We start from the raw sequence: 20,123 nt of genomic DNA, 5'->3' as shown, positions 1-20,123 counted from the left end.
TGGAGGCCAAGCAGCTCTGAGCGTGCCCCTCCCCTCGAGCAGCGCACAGTCTAGAGAGCGGAGGCCGACTGTGATGAGCAGAGACAGCAGGACGGCAGGGCAGGGGAGAGCCCTCCACCTGGACGCCAGGCCTGCAGAGGGGCAGTCAGACTTCTCGGGCACTTGTGCAGAGCGTGCTCAGGCGGAGGCGGTGGCCGCAAACGGTAACAGCCTGGCACACCAGAGCCACCCACGGGTGGAAGGTGGCGGTGGAAAAGTGAGCTGGGGCAAGGCTCCCAAGGGCCCTGAGGCGGGGTCACCCTGTGGCAGAGCCGTGAGGCGGCCTAGGTCAGGCTCTCCCCTCACCCCCTGGGGCTCCTCCACCAGCCCCACCGAGCAGGGCTAGGAGGGCAGCAGACGGAAGGAGCAGCCTTGGCTGTCCCCTCTGGAACAGGAGCCGCCCCTTTTCTGGACCTCAGGGCAGTTCAATTCCTTTTAGTCATCTATAAAACTGGCTTTATAGATTCCACCAGGTCCTTGCTTGGACTGACTGGCCCAGCATTCTCTTCCAGTCTCAGGGGTCTTGGACCTTACAAAATCTGTAAGACTGGCTTACAAACTTGTAACAACAAAAACTTAGCTCAATACATAAAAATTAGTAATAAAAGCACGACTGCACTGGCCGCAGCATGAGGCGCCCTCAGGGCACCTCCGGCGAACCCCTGGGGTTCTGTGGAGCCAGTCTGGAAAACACTGACCCGGCAGTTCCCCTGGGTTCTTCCCACTTTAGGACGCTCGTTTCAGTGCTCACGTGGGAAGGTCGGTATGGTGGGCTCAGAACCCCTGTCTCTGCTGAGCAGGGCACCGCAGCTTTCTGACGTCTGTCACCTTCGGGCGAGGAGAGAGTCAAGGCCAGCTCTCAGTCCTTGAGGCTGTGTCTGAGCCCTCCCCAGCCCTCCCTGCACTCAGGAAGCCCATTCCCAGGCCCACTTCCTCAGGACTCAGGAATAACAAAATTACCTTCAGCTAGAGGAAATAATCCTGCTTGTCCCTGACATTACACCATTAGCGATTCATCCTTTTGGATAGAGTGCTTCCAGCTCCCCTAGAAGGTGACCTTCACCCCCACACACTTCTGGGTGACAGGTCATCAGGTCATTCCTCATCAGAAGCAGGACAGTAATAACATACTTGGCACTCAGTTTAGGCTCAATGAACTTACAGAAGACCAGCCTCACCCTCACTGCGACCTTGCCACTCCTGGCCACCTTTATGCATGAGGCACTCAGAGACAAGTTCCACTGGGTCCTTGCTTGGCCTGACTGGCCCAGCATCCTCTTCCAGCCTCAAGGGTCTTGGACCTTCACCCTCCACAAGTTACTTAGGTCCTCTGTGCTGATAAAAGCATGGAATCCAGAGATGCGAGGAGGCAGACAGAAGCCGCCCTTCAGCCAGAGAACAGATAATGATGGCTAGAGCACCCAGCAGGAGGCACAGAAGGCCCCACTCACTCCTCCAAGGCCTCCTCCAGCCACCGTAAATAGTGCACATCTCCTTGGTCCATGGGAAGACTGAAGAGCTCTGGGATTTCAAAAGGATGCACCGACCTTTGGGAAGAAAGCAGAGTCCCGTGAGTGGCATGTAAGCCTATGCCATAAAACCCAACTGGCCAGCCTCCCTTGAGGCCCTCCGCAGTCGGCCTGCAGCCCACCTGTCCGGCCCCACGGCCCACCACTCCTAAGCCTGTGACCCATCTGTCACCAAGTATAAATTAGGCCAGATGGCATTAGAGTCTCACAGACATGGGTTCAAATTCTAAGTCTGCCACTTACTAACCATGTAAGCATGGACATATCTCTTCATTTCGCTGAAGCCCCCACAAAAGGGGGGTGAAAATAGTACTGGATTGCTGAGGATTAAATGAGGCAAGGTATATAAAGCACTTAGCTGCTAGTGACTGGCATTGTATACATTCGGTAAATGTCAGCTGCTGTCTCTATTACTGTCCTTCACTTATCACTGTGCCTTCCCCAAACAACCCCTTTCCCCTGTACCTCTGTACTGTCTTCACCCAGAAAGTCCTCCCTACTCCTGCTGATAAATCAAAAGCCTCTCTACTCCTCAAGGCTCATTTCAACCAATGGCCTTTCCCCAGGGACCTTCCTTGACCATCCAGACGCACAGCCGTCTCTCCCTTCTCCCCGTCTCTTTCACCCAGTCCTCAGCACATGAGCTCTCTCCAGTTTGCAAACTGAAAAAGCAGAAGACACTGGGCCTCAGTCCCACCTGTCTGCCAGGGCAACAATCCTCTGCTCTCCTGACTTTAGGCACAGAGAACTTCTCATGAGAGAGGCTGCTTACTAAATCACAACATGTGCACACACAGTTGCTTAAACAGTAGGAGTAGGCTGCGTAATTTTATCTGGTGCCTGAGAAGAATGAATTTTCCTAATTTATTTCATGTACACCTAGACCAGTGGTTCTCCAAGTGGTTCTAGGTTCTTCCCTAGACCCCTGGGGAACTTTCAAGCCTCTTTCAGGAGGTCCAAGAGGCCAAAACTATTTTCACAACAATACTCATTTGTTATTTATCTTTTCACTATGTTGACGTTTGCACTCATGGTGCGAAAGCAATGACGGGTAAAACCGGTCACACCTTAGCATGCATCAGGACGGCAGCACCACGCCAGGCTGGCCGCCACTGTGTTCTTCACCACCGCATACGCACATGCATTGTTTTTAAAGTCAAATTCACCTAAGAACATTTCTGATAATGTGGCAAAAATTACTATTTTTATTAAAGTCTGACCCTTGAGTGTCTTTTTAATATTCTGTGTGACAAAATGGAAGTATACATAAAGTACTTCTGCTATCATACCTAAGTTCAGTCTTGTCTTAAATTTGTCTGACTGAGTCACAAGCTAAACTAGACCTTTTTTCCACAGTATACCATTTTTACTTTCACGCTTGAGTAACCATCATTGTCTGTCAATTTCACAAATTAAGGTGACTCAGCTTTGAGTATTAGGTACACATTGTCTCAAATATGAACAAATATTTGGCCCATCACTCAAATGACAATTTACATCATTTATTGCCAGTCAAAAAATTCATTAAAAAAAATTTGTTTTGGGGTAGAGGAGGGAAGGATTGGGAGTCTGGGATTAGCAGAGGTAAGCTATTATACACAGGACGGGTAAATAGCAAGGTCCTACTCTCCAGCACAAGCAGCTCCATTCAGTGTCCGGTGATAAACCATCATGGAAAAGAACATGAAAAAGAATATATATATATGCATAACTGAGTTACTCTGCCGTATAGCAGAAACCACACATTGTGTAACATTGTACAGTCATAAAACACTGTAAGTAAGAAAAAAATTCATGTTTTAAGCAAAGTCAGAAGTTTGGAAAAATTGACTACATCACCATGAACTTGAAAGTGTCTCAGTACTTAACAGATGCTTTTGAGGAGATCCAGCTCTCTTATTAAGCCAGATTTTGCAAAAGTATAGAAAGATGCCATTCTTCTCACTTTTTTGATATTTGGAAAATACGGTTACTTCCCATGAGAAGGCATTAGCAGCATACTGCGTTACTGCGCACCCTTCAGGGCAGACACTGCGCTTTTTACAGACTGGCGGCTTGTGGACCCCGCACTGAGCGCGTCTGCTGACACCACCCTCGCTGTGTTCCTGTGTTGTGTTTCGCTAATTGTCGCAGAATTCCAAACGTTTCCATGATTATTATATTTCTTATGGCCATCTGACATCGGTGATCTTTGATATTACTATAACTATTTTTTGTTTTGTATTTTTAAATTAAGGTACGTACTTTGTTTTTTTTTTTTAGACATAATGCTACTGTTAGCACACTTATACTGCAATGTAGGGTAAACATGTAACTTTCATATGTACTGGGAAATCAAGAAGTGACATCACTCGCTTCACTGTGGTGGTCTGGAACCAAACCTGCAATATCTCCAAGGTATGCCTGTATTTACTTCCATTCATATGTTATTATTCTATTACTGTTATTTTCAATGAAAAATATATATCTTAAAAATTTCTCAGCTTTAATTTCTAATACAGTAACCTTTGATAGAACCCACATAAGTGAAGCTCTTTTGGGTCCTAAGTAATTTTTAAAAGTGTAAAGGGATCCTGAGACCAAAATTTTGAGAATCACTGGTTTGAAACTAATAACTCATTTTACAGGCACTTCCTGGTAGTCCAGTGGCTGAGACTCTGTGCTTCTAATACAGGGGGCCTGGTTTTGATCCTGGTCAGGGAACTAAGACCTCACAGGCCTCAACTGAAGATTCCACACGCTGCAATGAAGACTTGGTGAAGTGAGTGAAAGCTGCTCAGTCGTGTCTGACTCTTTGCGACCCCATGGACTATACAGTCCACGGAATTGTCCAGGCCAGAATACTGGAGTGGGTAGCCTTTCCCTTCTGCAGGAGATCTTCCAAACCCAGGGATTGAACCTAAGTCTCCTACATTGGGGGCAGATTCTTTACCAGCTGAGCCACCAGGGAAGCCCAAGAATACTGGAGTGGGTAGCCTGTCCCTTCTCTAGCGAATCTTCCCGACCCAGGAGTTGAACTGGGGTCTCCTGCATTACAGGCAGATTCTTTACTAACTGAGGTATCAGGGAAGCCCTAATATCGGGAAGACCATATCAGGGAAGACTTGGTGCAGACAAATAAATAAACATTTTAAAAAATGAACTAATTAAAAAAAAAACACCACTAACTCATTTTATAGGTAGAGAGTCTATGGGACAGGGTCATAGCCAAGGTCACATGGGAGGCTGGTGACTAGGCTCAAGGTCACCTACTTTTCAAGCTCACTCACTTAGTTACCAACAGGTCCCTGGCTGGGAGGAAATGGTGCTATTACCTGATGTAGCTGGAAAGCATATGGATCTTGGAAGTCTTTGTCTTTATTAACTGTGAAAGAAAAATAAATCACTGGTTTAGGATCTCAGCTCCAGCTACACAGCCCTCCATTCCTCTGGCTTTTTAGGAAACAGCACTCCTCCAGGTCTCCAGGCCCAGTCACTAACTTACAAATGGACACGGGGCATCCTGTGTGGGGCAAGAACCTCAGTCAGCTGATCTTTGCTAATACTTAATTGGAACTTTGCTCTCACTCTTTCCCGATTAAGGCCCCATCCCCCCAGCCTCACTCACCAACAGGACCTCAGTGGCTTCTTCTATTTCTCCATTCCAATAGTATCTGGAGAAAAGAACAACAAAAAAAGAAATATCGTGCTTACAAGGTGTGCTGTGCTTAGTCACTCAGTCGTGTGACTCAGTCGTGACTCTCTGCGACCCCATGGACTGTAGCCTACCATGCTCCTCTGTCCATGGCATTCTCCAGGCAAGAATATTGCAGTGGGTTGCCATGCCCTCCTCCAGGGGATCTTCCCACTCCAGGAATCGAACCAGGGTCTCCTGCATTGCAGGCGGATTCTTTACCAGCTGAGTTACCAGGGAAGTCCACTTACAAGATGAGCTCAGTGAAATAAACCCGGCCCAATCTGCTGACTTACTAAGGTGGAAACTTTAAAATCTTTCCAAGCTCATATGAAAAAGCCTGGAGTTGGCCAAGGCCCTATAGGTCATCTAGTCTAAACATTCTAATGCATGCTTCCAGCACCTGACTTAACTTTCCTGGAAGTAAGAGGCTCACTGTCTCTTGAAGAAGTCCATCTACCTTAACGGTTTTCACATGAGATGGTTTTTCTTATGGTGTGCCAACATGTGCCACCCAATTGCTTTCCCCAACTTCTGTGACAGCCCTGCAGAAACTCCTATGTTTCCCCTCCAAAGTGGGCATCTCCAGTTCATTCAGTGCTCACCCCATACTCCTGGCTTCCATGCACCTCCCCATCCTCTGGGCTGGTGCTACTTGTATCACTGACTCTCAAAGCTAAGTGCCCACCAAGCGATAAATGGAAAAGCACAGGACTTATTCAGGGGAGAAGCAAGCCTTGTAAAATACAGAAGCAGGTCTGAAAATTCAAAACAGAGTCAGTGACATGTTCAGAAAAAGAGTAAGAGAACAGCGTCATGGGAGGGAGAGAAATTTGGCCTGAGAATATCTGTGCTGACAAGTCTAAGATGGCTCCGGCCCCTGGCCTCACCCCGCAGAGCTGTGGTAAAAGGGTGAACTACAAGGAAGGACGAACATGAGGAGAATGGCAGGCTGAAAGTCCTAGCTTCCAAGCACTAGCTCCCAGACTGGCTTTATGTGAATCACTTAATGTGACCTCTTAAAAATTCAGAGACTCAAGCCCTATCCTCAGGGAGACTAAACAGATCCAGGATGGAGCACAGGCATCTAAAGTACGGCCAGACTTGGCAGCCAGAGCGACCGGTGATGGGAGCACCACGGTGCATCGCCGCTGGGCAGGGGAAGCGTGCGTGCTTCAGCACGTCCCTGCTCTCACCTTAGGACAGGCGTCGCTCCCTCTCTCATCAAGGCAGGAAGGAGGTGAGAAACAGGCTGACCAGAGAGTTAATCCTGCCCGGGTAGCACTGGGATGCCGAGAGACTGTTTTTTATCATTTATTTATTTTTAACTGAAGGATAATTGCTTTACAGTATTCTGTTGGTTTCTGCCATACATCGGCGTAAATGAGCCATGGGTGCTTTATGTCCCCTCCCTCCCTCTTGAACCTCTCTCCTGCCTCCCACCCATGTTGAAATATTTTGATGAGGGAAATGGTGTAGGCCTGGCTTAAGTGAAAGAGCTGATAAAATGAAAGGCAGACAATACACAGAAACAGCCTGTCACATATGCCAAACTCAAAGTTTTTCAGAGAATCCAAAAGCAATAGAAATTATAATCTCTGATATCTTTAGCTGGCTTACTCAGACTGGCTTACCCAGTCTGACTTCTTTGCTAACAGCAAGCTAACTGATTGACTGATTTAAACAAAGAATGAGGAAACAAGATTCACTGTTCCTAAACTGTAGATTTTTTTTCTGCCTTCTCTAAACATAGCCTGTTTTTGCTTTTGCTGAATGGCATAAACCCACTGGTTGATTTCCTCTGAATACAGATCGACAGTGAAGTATTGGTTAAGTAAATGCCTTTGAGTTGTTCTTTCAGTTTCCCATTAGCTCAGTGCCCGAATTTCCACCAGGCAGGACCTGATGGAGCATGCTCACACCCCTCCACTGGCCATGGCAGAACTCACAGTGAGGAGGCCTTCGGCAGGATGTTCACAGAGGCAGCCAGCTTCTTATCCAGGATGGCCCTAAAGCAGAGAGAGCACGCCGGTTACTGGGGCAAGTGTCCAGCATCTGAAGGGATGGAACAGGATACAGGAGTTCCTGGGAATTTCCCAGGAAACCTTAGTCTAAATAGATAACCATTTAGAGTGCCCCTCCCAAGTCAAACCAATATGTTCCATAACTCCCATGCACAGACCCTCTGCAGACAGAATTGTTTATAAGTCCTTCCCTGAGTGGGAAAAGTAGGGAAGCAGCTATGCAAAGGCTGCTTCAAGGACAGGCCCAGTCAGCTTGGGGAATGGGAATCTGTCAGCACCGGAAGGAGAACAAAGAGACCCGATTCCAGTCCAGCCCTGCAGCAGGATGGCTGTGTGACCTTACGCCAGCTCCTCCTTTCACTCCAGAAATCAGCATTTGAGCACCTATCCAAGACACGCACGACCGCCTCACTCGACTCGACTCTGCTGCTGTACCAGAGGACTGCTTCAGTCAATGGGTTCCAACCCTTTTCACCACCAAATACCCCTTTTATGATGTCAGCTTCTTTTCCTCTTCTCTCTTGGGTAGGTACTAGGCTTTCACATGATATCTACCTGTCGGAAGTGTCTGATGACCACATGGAGCTGATACAACTTGAAGGAAAAGCAAGAAAAGAGAAAAAAGGCATCCTGTCCTGTGACTGGCAAACACGGGCTCTTTACACTTCTAAATTTTGTGGCGCTTCCTACCACAGTCCTAAGTGCACCATCACTGCCTTTGCAGACCTCTAAGCACTGGGTTGTTTTTCTGACAGACCACAGACTGGAATTCTCGCTCTGACAGTCTGATCCTATGCGGGGCCTGGTGAACACAGTGAAATGTGCCTGAACCAGTACAAAGTGTCGCAGAAACAGAAGCACCACCACGTCGTCGATGCAGGGAAGTGTCCCCAAGGATCAAACCTTAAGCCCTGGGAATCAGGCAGGCCCGGACAAACCTGTCTCAGGTCTGCCATCAGCCACGGAGGCCTATCTCAGTTCTCTAAAGAGTGTGGCCCCTGCCAAATACAACGCATCTGAGCCCTGCTTACTGATCCCACCTTTCCTTGACCGCTGCCAAGAGAACTGACCTACTTTCTCTTCTCCCAGGTTCCCGGCTGAACAGTGTTCTATTTAAGGTTCCACATTAATGTGGTATTATCACCACCCTCATGCCCTTGGAAAGTTTCAGGTGGTAAATAAATCCCTGACTCTAAGGAGAGGCACACGGCCCAAACCTGTTTAAGCAACTTCCACAAGTCTTGCTCACTCAATCAAGTCATCTGCTGAGAAATTACATTTCACTGGTTCTAAAAGTGACATGCAAACAGGGAGTGAGTTAAATCTTTAGGAAAAAAATAATCCATTGCTTCACGGGCCTCCAGTCTCTTTGGCAGTGTGAACTCCTCAGTGACTAATCACAGCAACTTGTACTTGGGAAAAAGACTGTAAAGTTCTGGAGGACTATGTTATTCAAAATGCTCCTGTGGCGAAAAAGAGAGAAAACAAATGTACCAGCTGATGGATAAAACACACAACGAAGTCCAGCAGTGAGTCACAGACGGGAGCTCAAGCCCCCGCGCTCGTCTGAGTGAAGCGGAAGGAAGACAGACAGACCTCCGAGGGTCTCCAGAGACTGCAGGGTCACAGGCTAAAGGTTCACAGACCCGACACATGGTTTGGCTCTCACAGCATTTAAAAAGTCTTGACTTTGTTACCAGTATTTACAATCAGGGTACTTTACATTCAAAAATACACATTACCTCGCTTTTCACCAAAAAATGAATCTTAGAACATTTTGGACCTGTAGTCCTACAAGGTCACATTCAGCTAGAGCTGAGCAGGGGCTATGACCTCTAGGCATGACAGGGGCTTCTCAGGTCAATCAGTTCCCACTCTCCTTCCTCCCAACACCTGGGATGCATAAGGGCCGCTAACCACTGCCTTTCTTCATCGTGACACCCCAGCCCACTTCACTCAGGTTGAAGTGGCCTGCCTGTTGCTATTTGTGCCTGTGACCCTGGTCTAATCCCCTTTCCTTATGTCAGAGGCCAAGGCCCAGAGAAAGAAGACTTGTCTAAGGTCATATGTGGTGTTTTCAGCAAAGAGGACACTAGAATCCAGGTCTACTAGTTCCACATTCAGGTTTTCACCCTAGCCCCAACAAGAGATTTTTTTCCAGTTTAGAGGATGTCTGTCAATAAAGAGCTCTAGGAACATTACCAGGAGCCAGAATGGAGCTGAACCAGAGCTGAGAGGCAGCTCTAAGGCAGAGAAGAGTGGGCCCCAGACTAGAGCCGAGAGGCCTGGTCCCAGCACCAGCCCCGGAGGCGGCGCTGCCGTACCTGCCAGCCAACATCTGTGGGGCCCTCCCTACCACGTACCTACGTACTCTCTCCTGTAAACCCTGGAAACGAAATCTATTTGCCTCTCTTCTATTCCAAATGAATCATTAGTGAACGGAACAGCTGAAGGGAGACTCCACTTGAGACTTCCAGTTCAGCTGGTGGGCTGCACAGACACTGCAACCTCCCTTTCACACCGCACGCCAGAGACAACAGGAAACGCTGCTCACCTAGCCACGCCGGAGCACAGGAAGAGCACTGTACGCACTGGCGACCAGAAGGAAGCCCTGAAGAATAAAGCAGCCCTGAGACATGCACGGGAGCGTGTCAGGGGACTTCCTTGTTTAAGAGCCTTTGAATCTTTTAAAAACTGGTAGTGATCTGGTTTACTTGGCCTCCAGCAACTTGGAGAATTTTGAAGATTATAAAATTATATTGTTTCATTAACATAGTCAAAGTTTGAATCATACAGGTTGACCCTTCTGAAAATACTTCTTGAAGCGATAAATTCTTCCTAGGACCTGATTTGGACGGCAGAACGTCCACCTGCCTGCCCCGCACACAGTGAAAATGGTGCTGCGCTTCTGCACGTCCCCGTCAGCATCACTAGGAAGATGAGAGAGGAACGCATCTGAAGAAGTCAAACACCGTGAGAAACTAAAATTCAACCATGAAGAAGAATTTACTTGAGAAAGACAAATCAATAAGACAATCAAAACCAAGATTTCAAAATAAGTACAATTATGTATATTTGAAAATTGCTAAAAGTAGATCTTAAGAGTTCTTACCACACACAAAAAAGTAACTGAGATGATGGATGTTTTAACTAACCTTACTGTCATAATCATTTTGCAATATATACATATATAAAATCATCATGTTGTATATCTTAAACTTACACAATGTTATATGACAATTATACCTCAATAAAGCTGCAAAAAATTAAACATAAAAAGTATAATTACTATCTGCAGAAAGATAAGATTATTGCATCTATAAAACAAGATCAGACAATTACAAAACAAGAGCACTGGGTTACTAAAAACAATTCGAAACCTTGAAAAGGAAACTATAGAATTCAGTCTAAATAAAACTAGAAAGTCAGTCACAGAAAACGAATTCAACATCCAGGAAAAGGACGCAGAAAGAATAGAGAGAGTATATTTACAAAGTTAACAACTGAACATTAAGATATGCTCCTAAAAACTAGCAGAGAGAAAATGTGTTACCTACAAAGGAATGAGATCCATTGCTACTTTTCATCAACAACCCTGGATGCAAGACGGCAGAGACATCTCCAAGCTGAAACCAATCCATTCCCCTCAACTGGCCTTTCCACTATTCAGAATCCAGGCCTTAGAGCTCTTTTCCTCCCAGTACCCAACACCTCACAGGTGTCACCTGAAGTTGCTCCAGACAGGACCCAGAGTGGCTGATCCAGGGGTCCAATGAGTTCAGCACAGGCCCTGGGTATACCAGAAGCACAGAACGGATTTCAATTCCTAGCTGCTAAAAACTGAGGTCATATTTCTGGAGTAATCACATGCTCATTCAGACAAGAGCTGTTCTCCAAAAGCAATGTTAATAAGGAAAAAAATAGACATTCTGTTTAGGGGCAGGAAAGACGTAATCAAATCCAAAGTTAACCTGTGACCATCAATTTGGCAGCTGTGTGCCCCCAAAGACCAGATTCAACACCTAAAACACTATAACCAGCACCAAACTTCAAGAATGCGAAATTGAAGAGCAAGAAGAGGAGCTAGAAGTCAAGTTTATTAGCCCTCAGCCCCACTAACCCTCTTCAGAGCTGCTGTTATAAAGGAGGGGCAACTTCCGTAGCAGCTCAGTGGTCAGGACCCGACTCTTTCACCGCTGCGGCTCTGGGCTCAACCACCATTCTGGGAACCAAGACACCGCAAGCTGCTCGGTGCAGCCAAAAAAACAAAAACGGAGTGAGGGGGAGGGGTGGGAATCAGATACAACATTTATTGTGCATCTGTTACATTTGAGTCCATGGAGTAAGGACTGAACAGATATCGTATCATTTAATCCTCTCAATAACAATAATTCAAAAAACTAAGGTTGAGAGAAGGGGAGCAGCTTGCCCGAGGTCAAGCCAAGAGACCGAGCCAAGATTCCCACTCTGTTCGTGGGCTCTCTCCACCATTGCTTTCAGTAACTCGCCAAACACCTGGAAGTGGTCTCCTCCTCCTCCTCCTGTCATGGTCCACCTCTCTGGGACTGAGCAAAGACTATCTCCAGAAATAAAGAGAGCTGGGTCAGGAATCAGAACTGTTAAATGCTCAACCTGCAGGCTTCCACCTGAGCAAGGCGCCTAGCTCTCTGGGTCTCAGGTCTCTTATCTGCCCCCTGGCACCAGTCAACATCTTCAGGCCCAGAAACAGGATCCATCCGAGTGTCATTCACGCGTGCCTCTCAAATCGCCCCCATGAGGCAGCTGTGCAGCCCCTCACGGACAGATGGGGTCGTCAAAAGCAAGAGAGTGAGTCCCGAAGGGGCCCCTCTGGAAGAGGCTCCCGAGCCCTGGGGGCAGCACCTCAGCCCCTTCCCCGTACCTGGCAATATCTCTGGCAATCTGCTCGTTGGGACAGTTGACAAAAACAATGGAGTACGTGCTGGACACATAGCTGCCAGTGACAACGGAAAGGAGCTGCAGGCTGAGGGTCCTGAGCACAGGGTATGTCAGGAGACAGGCTGTCAGGATCTACACAGGGGGAAAGCAAAGCACAGATCAGCAGAGGCGTGACCAGCTCTCCACCTGCAAGCTCAAGCAGACTGGAACCAACGCTGGGCAACATGCTTTTATCCCCGTTTCCCACCCACAAAGTAATTCCTAGTCAGTATTGAGCTTCAGTGCTTAACGTTGTCATGCCTAGATTATTTTCCTCTGCATTTTGCAAATGGTTTAAAAAAAAAAAAAAGGCTTAAAAATCAAGACACTTGCTCAAAATCACACAGCTTTGGGAATGCCCTGGTGATCCAGTGGTCAGGATTCGGCGCATTCACTTCCAGGGCCCAGGTTCGATCCCTGGTTGGGGAACTAAGACCCCCGTGAAACCAAAAAGCCAGGTGGCATGGCCAAAAAAAAAAAAAAAAAAAAAGATCACACAGCTTTTAATTGGTGAAGCCAAGAACAGGAGTGGAGCCTGGATAACTTGAAATCCATTCCCACTGCAAAAACCTGCCACCACAGGTACAGGCCAGGCACTGTGGGGAGGCCAATGGAAAAGGAAGTCTAATGCTAAAGCAATGGGACCTGCGCTACTATGGCAGATGGGGGAGGTTCAACAGGAAGGCTCCACCTGTTGGGGGCAGGAAAGGCTTTGAAGAGAAGGTACCATCCCAGTTGGAACTGAAATAATAGGACTGAAAAAGAAGATAAGGTTAACATGTGCAAACTCAAGAGGTATCTGGGGACAGATGAATTATCTAGACTGCATGGGTCTTAGTCAGTGGGCATGAAATTGGGAGGAAAATGCGTCTGGCTAGAACTATAAAGGGTCAGGCTAAGGAATGTGGGGTTTGTACTCAGGTGATAGGGTGCTTTTGGAGGTTTCTTAAGTAGAAGAGTAATAACATGACCAGGCTGAGCAGAGTAATGTAATGGGAAGGAGGATGGGGAGTGATCAGAGATAGGCTATTCAAAGGCCATTACAATGTTGCAGGAAAAAGACATTAAGACCCTGAGGTAAGAAAATGACACTGATAACAGGAGAGGAAAAGACAGTCAAGATACAATTTTTTCTTGCTATTTTAATGATAAAACATCTAAAATAAGAAGAAATAAAAAGAACTGGAGGACATCTTCCAGGGTTCTTTGCTTGGGGGATACAGAAGAGTCATTAATAGAGATGGAGGCAACTTGCAAGGAGCCCCACTGTGACTCAGGCAAGACGGAACAAGAACACGTTTCTCCTGCCTGCCAGTCTGGGGCTCATGTCTCGTCAAACAAACCTCTGTCCTCCCACTCCTACGTTATCGCCTGGCCCTGCCTGGCTCCTACATCTTGGCAGGGCCTGAGTAGCGTTTTTATGTCTTTAGCTTCAGTCTGGGGTGGGCCTCTCATTCCCTCCCATGACCTTCCCCAAAACCTCCAGTCCAACATACTAGCCCTCTGAACTAAACCAGTGACCGCACAACAACAACCAGGGTTTTCAAGGAAGTTGTTAGTGACAACTCAATTAGATTATATAGGATATAAAACAAAGGCACTAAACAGCAGGATTTAAAACCTAGTGTTAGTACAGCTCTCTGCAGTCTTCAACAAGTTACTTCCTCTCTCTTCTATAAATGTTACCTAGAAATTGGAGATTGCAATGTTTGTGCTGCCTACCTCAGAGTTGCCATGGGTTCAAACAAGAGAGGAAAAACAGTTTTTGACCACTAATCCAATAAGGAAAGGAACCACACTTTGCTCATCACTGTGTCCCCAGAAGAGTTCATGGCACACAGCAGGTTCTCAAGAAATAACCTGCAGACTGGTGAATTCATACACCAGCAAGATGCTGGGATGGACACTAAACAGTCTTGTGAAGTAAGTAGGGCATTTGGGTCATCCACAGAGCTTTTGGCAGAGAATCGGACATACTAGAACACTCTAAGGGGTGTCAGATACACACTCTAAGGTGTCTTTCAGCACAGACTCTAAACAAAAGGAGCAATGGTCTGTCCCCTAACCAAAGAAGCCATTCCTAGGAGAGATCTAGGGCATTTCAGCCAACATTATATTTATTACTGTAAGTTTATAATATTTGTATCTTTACATCTTTTCATCAGTGGAACACAGAGCTCACAGGATTAAATATAAACTCACCTAAAATGTACTGAAACTCTTGTGCACTCAGAGGTAGTCTGGGCACTTGGGTATTACCTAAGACAGTCCTTCCTTTAACAGATAAGGTAACTGAGGCAGTCCTGTGACTGAACCAAGACTTAAATCCAAACTCCTGCCTCCCATTCTGGGCTCTCTGAACTGTAAGGAGCATCAGTAGGAAGTGACACAGTGGGGTTATTTCAGCTTCACTTAATCCAGTGGCTCTCAGCTTGAGGCAATTTTGCCCCTGTCCCAGGGGACATCTGGCCACATCTAGGGACAATTTTGATGTCATGACTGGGGAGGAAATGCCATTGGTAGAGGCCAGGATTGCTGTTAAACATCCTTCTACTGTACCATTGATCACACTGAAATACAGTAGTTTACATACATCTTCCTCATTGGATGTGAGCTGATTCATTTCTGTATCCTCAGCACTTTACAAGCCCTGATAAGAGGTATGGACTTGAGAAGTGTCTGTGGACCATATCAACAAAGAATCAGAAGATATGAAAGGTCAGTTTGGAATCAAAGGTGGACTATAGTACATTAGAAAATGATATTACATGCAAAATACACATATCAATGTATTTCCTAATAGAAACATTATATTTATTACTGTAAGTTTATAACATTTTCATATCTTTACATCTTTTCTAATTTTATATTGTTTTTAAATATTTTATGTACCCTTTCAATTACTTCATTCTGCCTTTTTCCTTTTTTGGTACTGGAGTATCTGCCTAACCTTTAAGAGGTTATGGTTTTGTTTAGTTTTCTTTAATTTCATGGCCACACCCCAAGGCATTCGGGACCTTAGTTCCCCAACCAGGGATCACACCCAACTCCCTGGCACTGGAACGTGGAGTCCTAACCACTGGACTGTTGGGGAAGTCCTTAAGAGTTTATGGTTGACTTTACAATCTGTGTTAAGGCAGAAGGGGCCTCAGAAACCACCTAGTGTTTCTAAATTTATAACATACCTAGTTTTAAGGAATTTGTAAATACTCCTGAAATTAACATTGTGCTTATCTATACACTTTCCTTGGGTGCAAATCCAGAATTTTCACACACACATCCCCCAGAAAATCTATAGCCCCCAAAATGTTAAGCATCACTGATGTGTGCCAGTTAATTAAGAGCCAGAGAGGGGAAGAAATTGCCAGAAAGGTGAGCAGCAGAGCTGGGCTAGACCCCTGGCCTTCGACAGTCCTTTCCACCACCTCAAGAGCAGCTAGCACCAGCACCACTCACAGGTACTCTGCAGCCACATCAGAAGATACTTCAGAGATGAGACAACCAAGCCCCCAGAACAATGAGATGGTAACCGCACTGGGAAGAGGACAAGAAACTAGCATGGGGCCCTTAGGTGAGAACGCGCCAGCAGACACCTTCACCACCCCACCCTCCTGGGCCGTGAAACAGCCCGGTCACCACTCCTCAAAGGCAGGGCAGAAAGGGGTGCTGCTAAGCTTCAGAATCACACCACAATCTCCAGGACACTGGGTGGCACCTCCAGGGATTTCACCATCCACCCCCTACCTGCCTGCCCCCAGCTCAAAATCCCAGGAGTATACAACACAAAAGCCCCTCCTTCCCTCAATCCCCAGGCTGGAGGTTTAGAGGCGAGAGGATTCATAGCATTGTGCTGTGGAACACTCACCAAGAGGCATATCAGGATAGAGGGCCGTGCGTAGCCTGGCAGAGGGCACCGTGAGCCCAGCCTGTCCATGGCGTCGCTGGTAACTAAGCCAGCAGAGGCTATGGGAACTGCAGCCTGAGGGAAAGTCGCTGGCGGACGGGTGGGCTCGAAGGGCCTGAGCCCCCTCTCCTCTATCCACCTGCTGCCTGCCCCACTGCCCGGCCAGGTCCCAGCCAGGCTGGCCGGAAGGAGGCTGGAGGGGGCGGGGAAAGAGGAACTCATTTTTCACGGGGCAGCTCTCTAAAAACATATAACCCAAACACCCTGTGCAAACCAACCCCTGCAAAAATAAAAACACTAATTTTCCCTCCCCATTCTCACACATACCAAAAACCATAAAATCCCCTGAGGTGTACAGATTAAAGCTTCTTAGATATATAAAACCTTCAGAAACCACAGCCCAGAAACACAAATACACAAAACTCTTCCACTGAGGCCCATCCCACCAAAAAAAATAAAAACAAACCCAAGTAAATGAGGCCCACACATGGCTGACTTCGTGTCCCCCCACAGGATCTCCCTTCTAATCCTCCCCGGTTTAAAACACTCCTGCTGCTGACTGCTCTCCCTGTAAACTCACCCCTCTTTCAAGGCCAGCTGGTCTGTGCAGCCTTTACCAAGGTTAATCCCAAGGTCCCATTTCCCCCAAGGCACTCTGTCCACACTTCTGAGGCAGCATTTAACATCAGCGGCTAAAACAAACTCAAAAGCAGCAAGCTAATGACTGACTGTTGCCCTTTGGGGATGCAGAGTCCACGGCTGCCAGGGTTTTCAATTTTTTAATCCAGCTTCTTAATGTGAAATTTCTTAATTTTTACATGATCACACTGCTGGTAAGACCCTAAGTAAATTTTAAGCCAAGGAAAACTACTCTTTATCTTGACTGTAGTAGTGATTACACAAACATTAAAAAATTCAAAAAAAAAAAAATTCAACAGACTGCACACTTAAATTGGTAAGTTGTATTCTATGTAAACAGTAGCTCTAGCAAAGCGGGTGGGGGAAGGCTGAAAACCAATTAGGAATTGTTTTAACCTGGGCAGACAAAACACACCTGATCCCCAAGCTGGTGGGCAAGCTGCCAGCTCACAGCTTCTGTGTCTGACTGCCTGCTTACCTGCCTGCCTTGCTCCTCGGGACTGTTGTTCTTAAAAGGCCTGATAACATTTTCTAGCCAAGCCCTAGTCCTATCATTTATGATGGCTGTGTAGACTCAGGCAAATTACTTAACCTCTCTGAGCTTTGGGGGCTTTTTTCGTTTTGGTAAAGAAAGAGCTAATACCTCTTTCATAGGTACAAAGTGAAGATTAACAGGAGATTAATGTAAGAGTGTTTTATAAAATGTGAGACCATGTCAGCATTTCAAGAGCAGTCTCATGCCACTACCAAACAAGGTTAACTCAGAAAATCTCCAGTTGTGACTGAAGAACTTAGCATGTATGAAAAAAAAACAGGGTTAGAAAAAAATGAGGCTGACTGGTCCTTAAAAAACCCTTTATAGTCAAAGTCCACTAAAATAAATCAAGACTATGATCTTTTAAATCCGTTATATTAATAGGAAAGGTCACTGTTAATGACCATTTTACCTTAGATCCTGAGATGATGTCCCAGAATTTAGCACAGCTTCCTGCACAGATTACATTCAATAAATATTTGTTGAATGACTAAATGATATGGATGCGTGACCGGTGATAATAAAGATGGTCATGAGGAAGGTGACGTTGGGGCAAAGGATGGCAAGGGATGAACTGCTATCTGGAAGAAACCACTTCTGGATTCTCTTCTTCCTTCAACTCAGGCACCTCTGCTCTCTTGAGAGTCAATTCCAAGGTCAGATTCCAAACGTCCAATTCTGCATTTGTGGCCCTGGCAGATCCTTCAGCTCTACTAAGAGCCTCGGTGCCACCACCTGAGATCACAGGCTCTTCTGAGGGCATCTTCCCTTCTCTCTCTTTCCTCCTCCTTACTGGATTCAGAGGGGAACTTAGACTTCAGAGTCAGATTCTGTACCCCTCGTTCATCCACAATACTGTTTGTATCTTCCTTCTCTTTCTTCAGCTCCTCTACTTTATTTTGAAGGTTCGTTTTGCACCTCTTCTATAAGTATACAGCAATTTATTGAAGTCTCTTTTAAAGGCCAAACCTCGATCCAGGAAAGAATCCATATGAGCCGCAGCACAGATGAGGTCTGACACCTGGTGTAGGACAGCATTGTTTCCTTAGGTTCATCTTAATCTCTGGTTCCAAAGATCTGCCTTCTCCCTCTCAAGGTTCAGACGTGTATCTATCATCTCAAGACACAGACTGTCTGTTACTGCCAAAGCTTGAAACTTAAGTTTCATAAGATGAATTTAAAGCCCATCCAATTTGGAGACTATGATTTTTTTTCAGCTTCTTCTTTAGCTCCAGGGAAACATGAATAATCATTCATAACATCATAGCAAAGCTTCCACCAAGCTTTATCAAGAGCATCTGGTTTTTCTTATCATCCATCACCTCTTTTATTATTACCAAAGCAACAGCAGTGTTAAATTGTTGCCATGTTTCTTTTAAAGTGAGAAAAGGGTTTTTGTTTTTTTTCCAATACTATGGGCAAAGTGGTCAAACGTATGCCTCAGTGTAATACCCCATGAATGCTTCAATTATACTCTGATCCAAAGGCTAAAGATAGCTACTGCATTCCAGACAGAGAAACATAGTAACAACGTGGGGATGAGCAAGGAATAATAAGTCTGGGTGACTGGGATCACTATTAGCTATACTCTGAAGGCAAGATTTGGGGAAGTTAAATAATTCCAGGCTCAAAGAATAAAACCATTATGGAGCTAATCCAAAATGAGGGTAGCTGTTAACGATAAGGTTAGTGATCGCCAGAAAAATGAGAAAGCATTTTATATCTTTTTTCATAAAACAAGTGGAATTTGGGGTCTTCATAAAGCAACAACGGGTTATTCATTTTGTCACCTGCAGCACAGGCACAAAATCTAAGGGAAATCTGTCCTTAGCGTTCTGAGCTTCCCGGATTTCTGTCTTTTCCCCCAAAAGTACACAAAGGCAAGCACTTCCAAAGCAGAGTCATTTCCTTGATGGTGAAGACCTATTGAGGTTAAAGCCTCTAGCTCTGATCAGTTTCTAGAGTTGCTTGGAATACGTGGGTGGTGACTGGGTATTTAACGGATCTTCCATCAAACTCGAATTTCGCAGTCTCTAGTAATTTCTAAACTTCTCAAACCATCCCTTGCTCGCATGAAACTCATCTGGGTTGTCCTTGCCAGTTGCATGTTCCAGCAGTTGCATGTAAACCTGCTTGGCCTGGCTGCGGACAGCCTTCAGCGACAGAAATCGCCGGCTCGCGCCGCCCTCCCCCCCGCCGCCGCCAATCCTAGACCCAAAAGATTAACTGAAGTTTCCATTTTCTCGACGTTTACATCCTTGGGAATGCACAGCACCTAGGAGCAGACGCGCGAAAAACTCTCCATGCTGGCCCCGACGGCCTTCTCGTTTTGCTTAAGGGTGTGCACGGCCCCAGGTCGGTGTTACTCACGCCTTCTTCCAGCTTCTCGAGAACTTTCATCTTCCAGAGGCCTGACCCTTCGCCTCCTCTAATACATGTCTGGCCCGGGAGCAGGATGTTCACCGCCTCCGCTCCGCCCTGGCGGCCTAAATCTCCACCACAGCTTGGTTTTAGAGCCAGGGGGCCGACGGCAAGGCCGTTTAACCTTCGGCTGGTTCTCATTCTCACCACCCCGCTTGCCGGACATTGACCCAGCCTTCGCGCTCAATGCGCCAGCAGCAAACAGACCAGAGACTCGGGCCGCTGAGCGGTACCCATGATGACGCACGGCTGAGACCCCGTAACTACCAGCGACCCTAGTGAGCCCGGGTATCGCGAGGCTTAGCAGGTCCCGAACGCGCGCGGCCCCGCAGCTGAGCAATGCTATTGGTGCTGCCGGGCGATTTGGGCTCAGCCAAAACTCAGGGAAGGGAGGCTGCGCCGG

The 20,123-nt window shown here is 46.5% G+C and overlaps 1 protein-coding gene across 2 annotated transcripts; it reads right to left on the bottom strand.

Annotated features, from left to right (window-relative positions):
• Positions 1-6: 6 nt before the first annotated feature.
• On the bottom strand, positions 7-20,021 carry LOC122431639 (protein CutA homolog). Of its 2 annotated transcripts, XM_043452875.1 has the most exons (7): positions 17,712-20,021; positions 16,087-16,318; positions 12,166-12,314; positions 7,191-7,250; positions 5,176-5,221; positions 4,883-4,932; positions 7-1,586 (listed from the first exon to the last, which is right to left on the bottom strand). In XM_043452875.1, the coding sequence occupies exons 2-7, from the start codon at positions 16,153-16,155 to the stop codon at positions 1,487-1,489; spliced, it is 474 nt and encodes a 157-aa protein (XP_043308810.1). In that variant the 5' UTR covers positions 16,156-16,318; positions 17,712-20,021; the 3' UTR covers positions 7-1,486. The 2 variants fall into 2 exon arrangements, with proteins under 2 accessions (XP_043308810.1, XP_043308811.1); XM_043452876.1 differs by lacking the exon at positions 4,883-4,932.
• Positions 20,022-20,123: the final 102 nt, after the last annotated feature.

The sequence above is a fragment of the Cervus canadensis genome, chromosome 30 (assembly GCF_019320065.1).
Source record: "Cervus canadensis isolate Bull #8, Minnesota chromosome 30, ASM1932006v1, whole genome shotgun sequence".
In the NCBI taxonomy this organism is placed as follows: domain Eukaryota; kingdom Metazoa; phylum Chordata; class Mammalia; order Artiodactyla; family Cervidae; genus Cervus; species Cervus canadensis.
Note: the sequence above shows the minus strand (reverse complement) of the source record. Positions and strands in the feature narration are given on the sequence as shown.

Coding starts and splice junctions, on each gene's coding strand:
- LOC122431639 (XM_043452875.1), bottom strand. CDS start 16,155: ATGGACAGGCTGGGCTCACGGTGCCCTCTGCCAGGCTACGCACGGCCC. Junction 5,222..7,190: donor CTGCCGAAGGCCTCCTCACT/GTGAGTTCTGCC, acceptor TCTTTTCTCCAG/ATACTATTGGAATGGAGAAA. Junction 1,587..4,882: donor ATGCTTTCCAGCTACATCAG/GTAATAGCACCA, acceptor TTCTTCCCAAAG/GTCGGTGCATCCTTTTGAAA.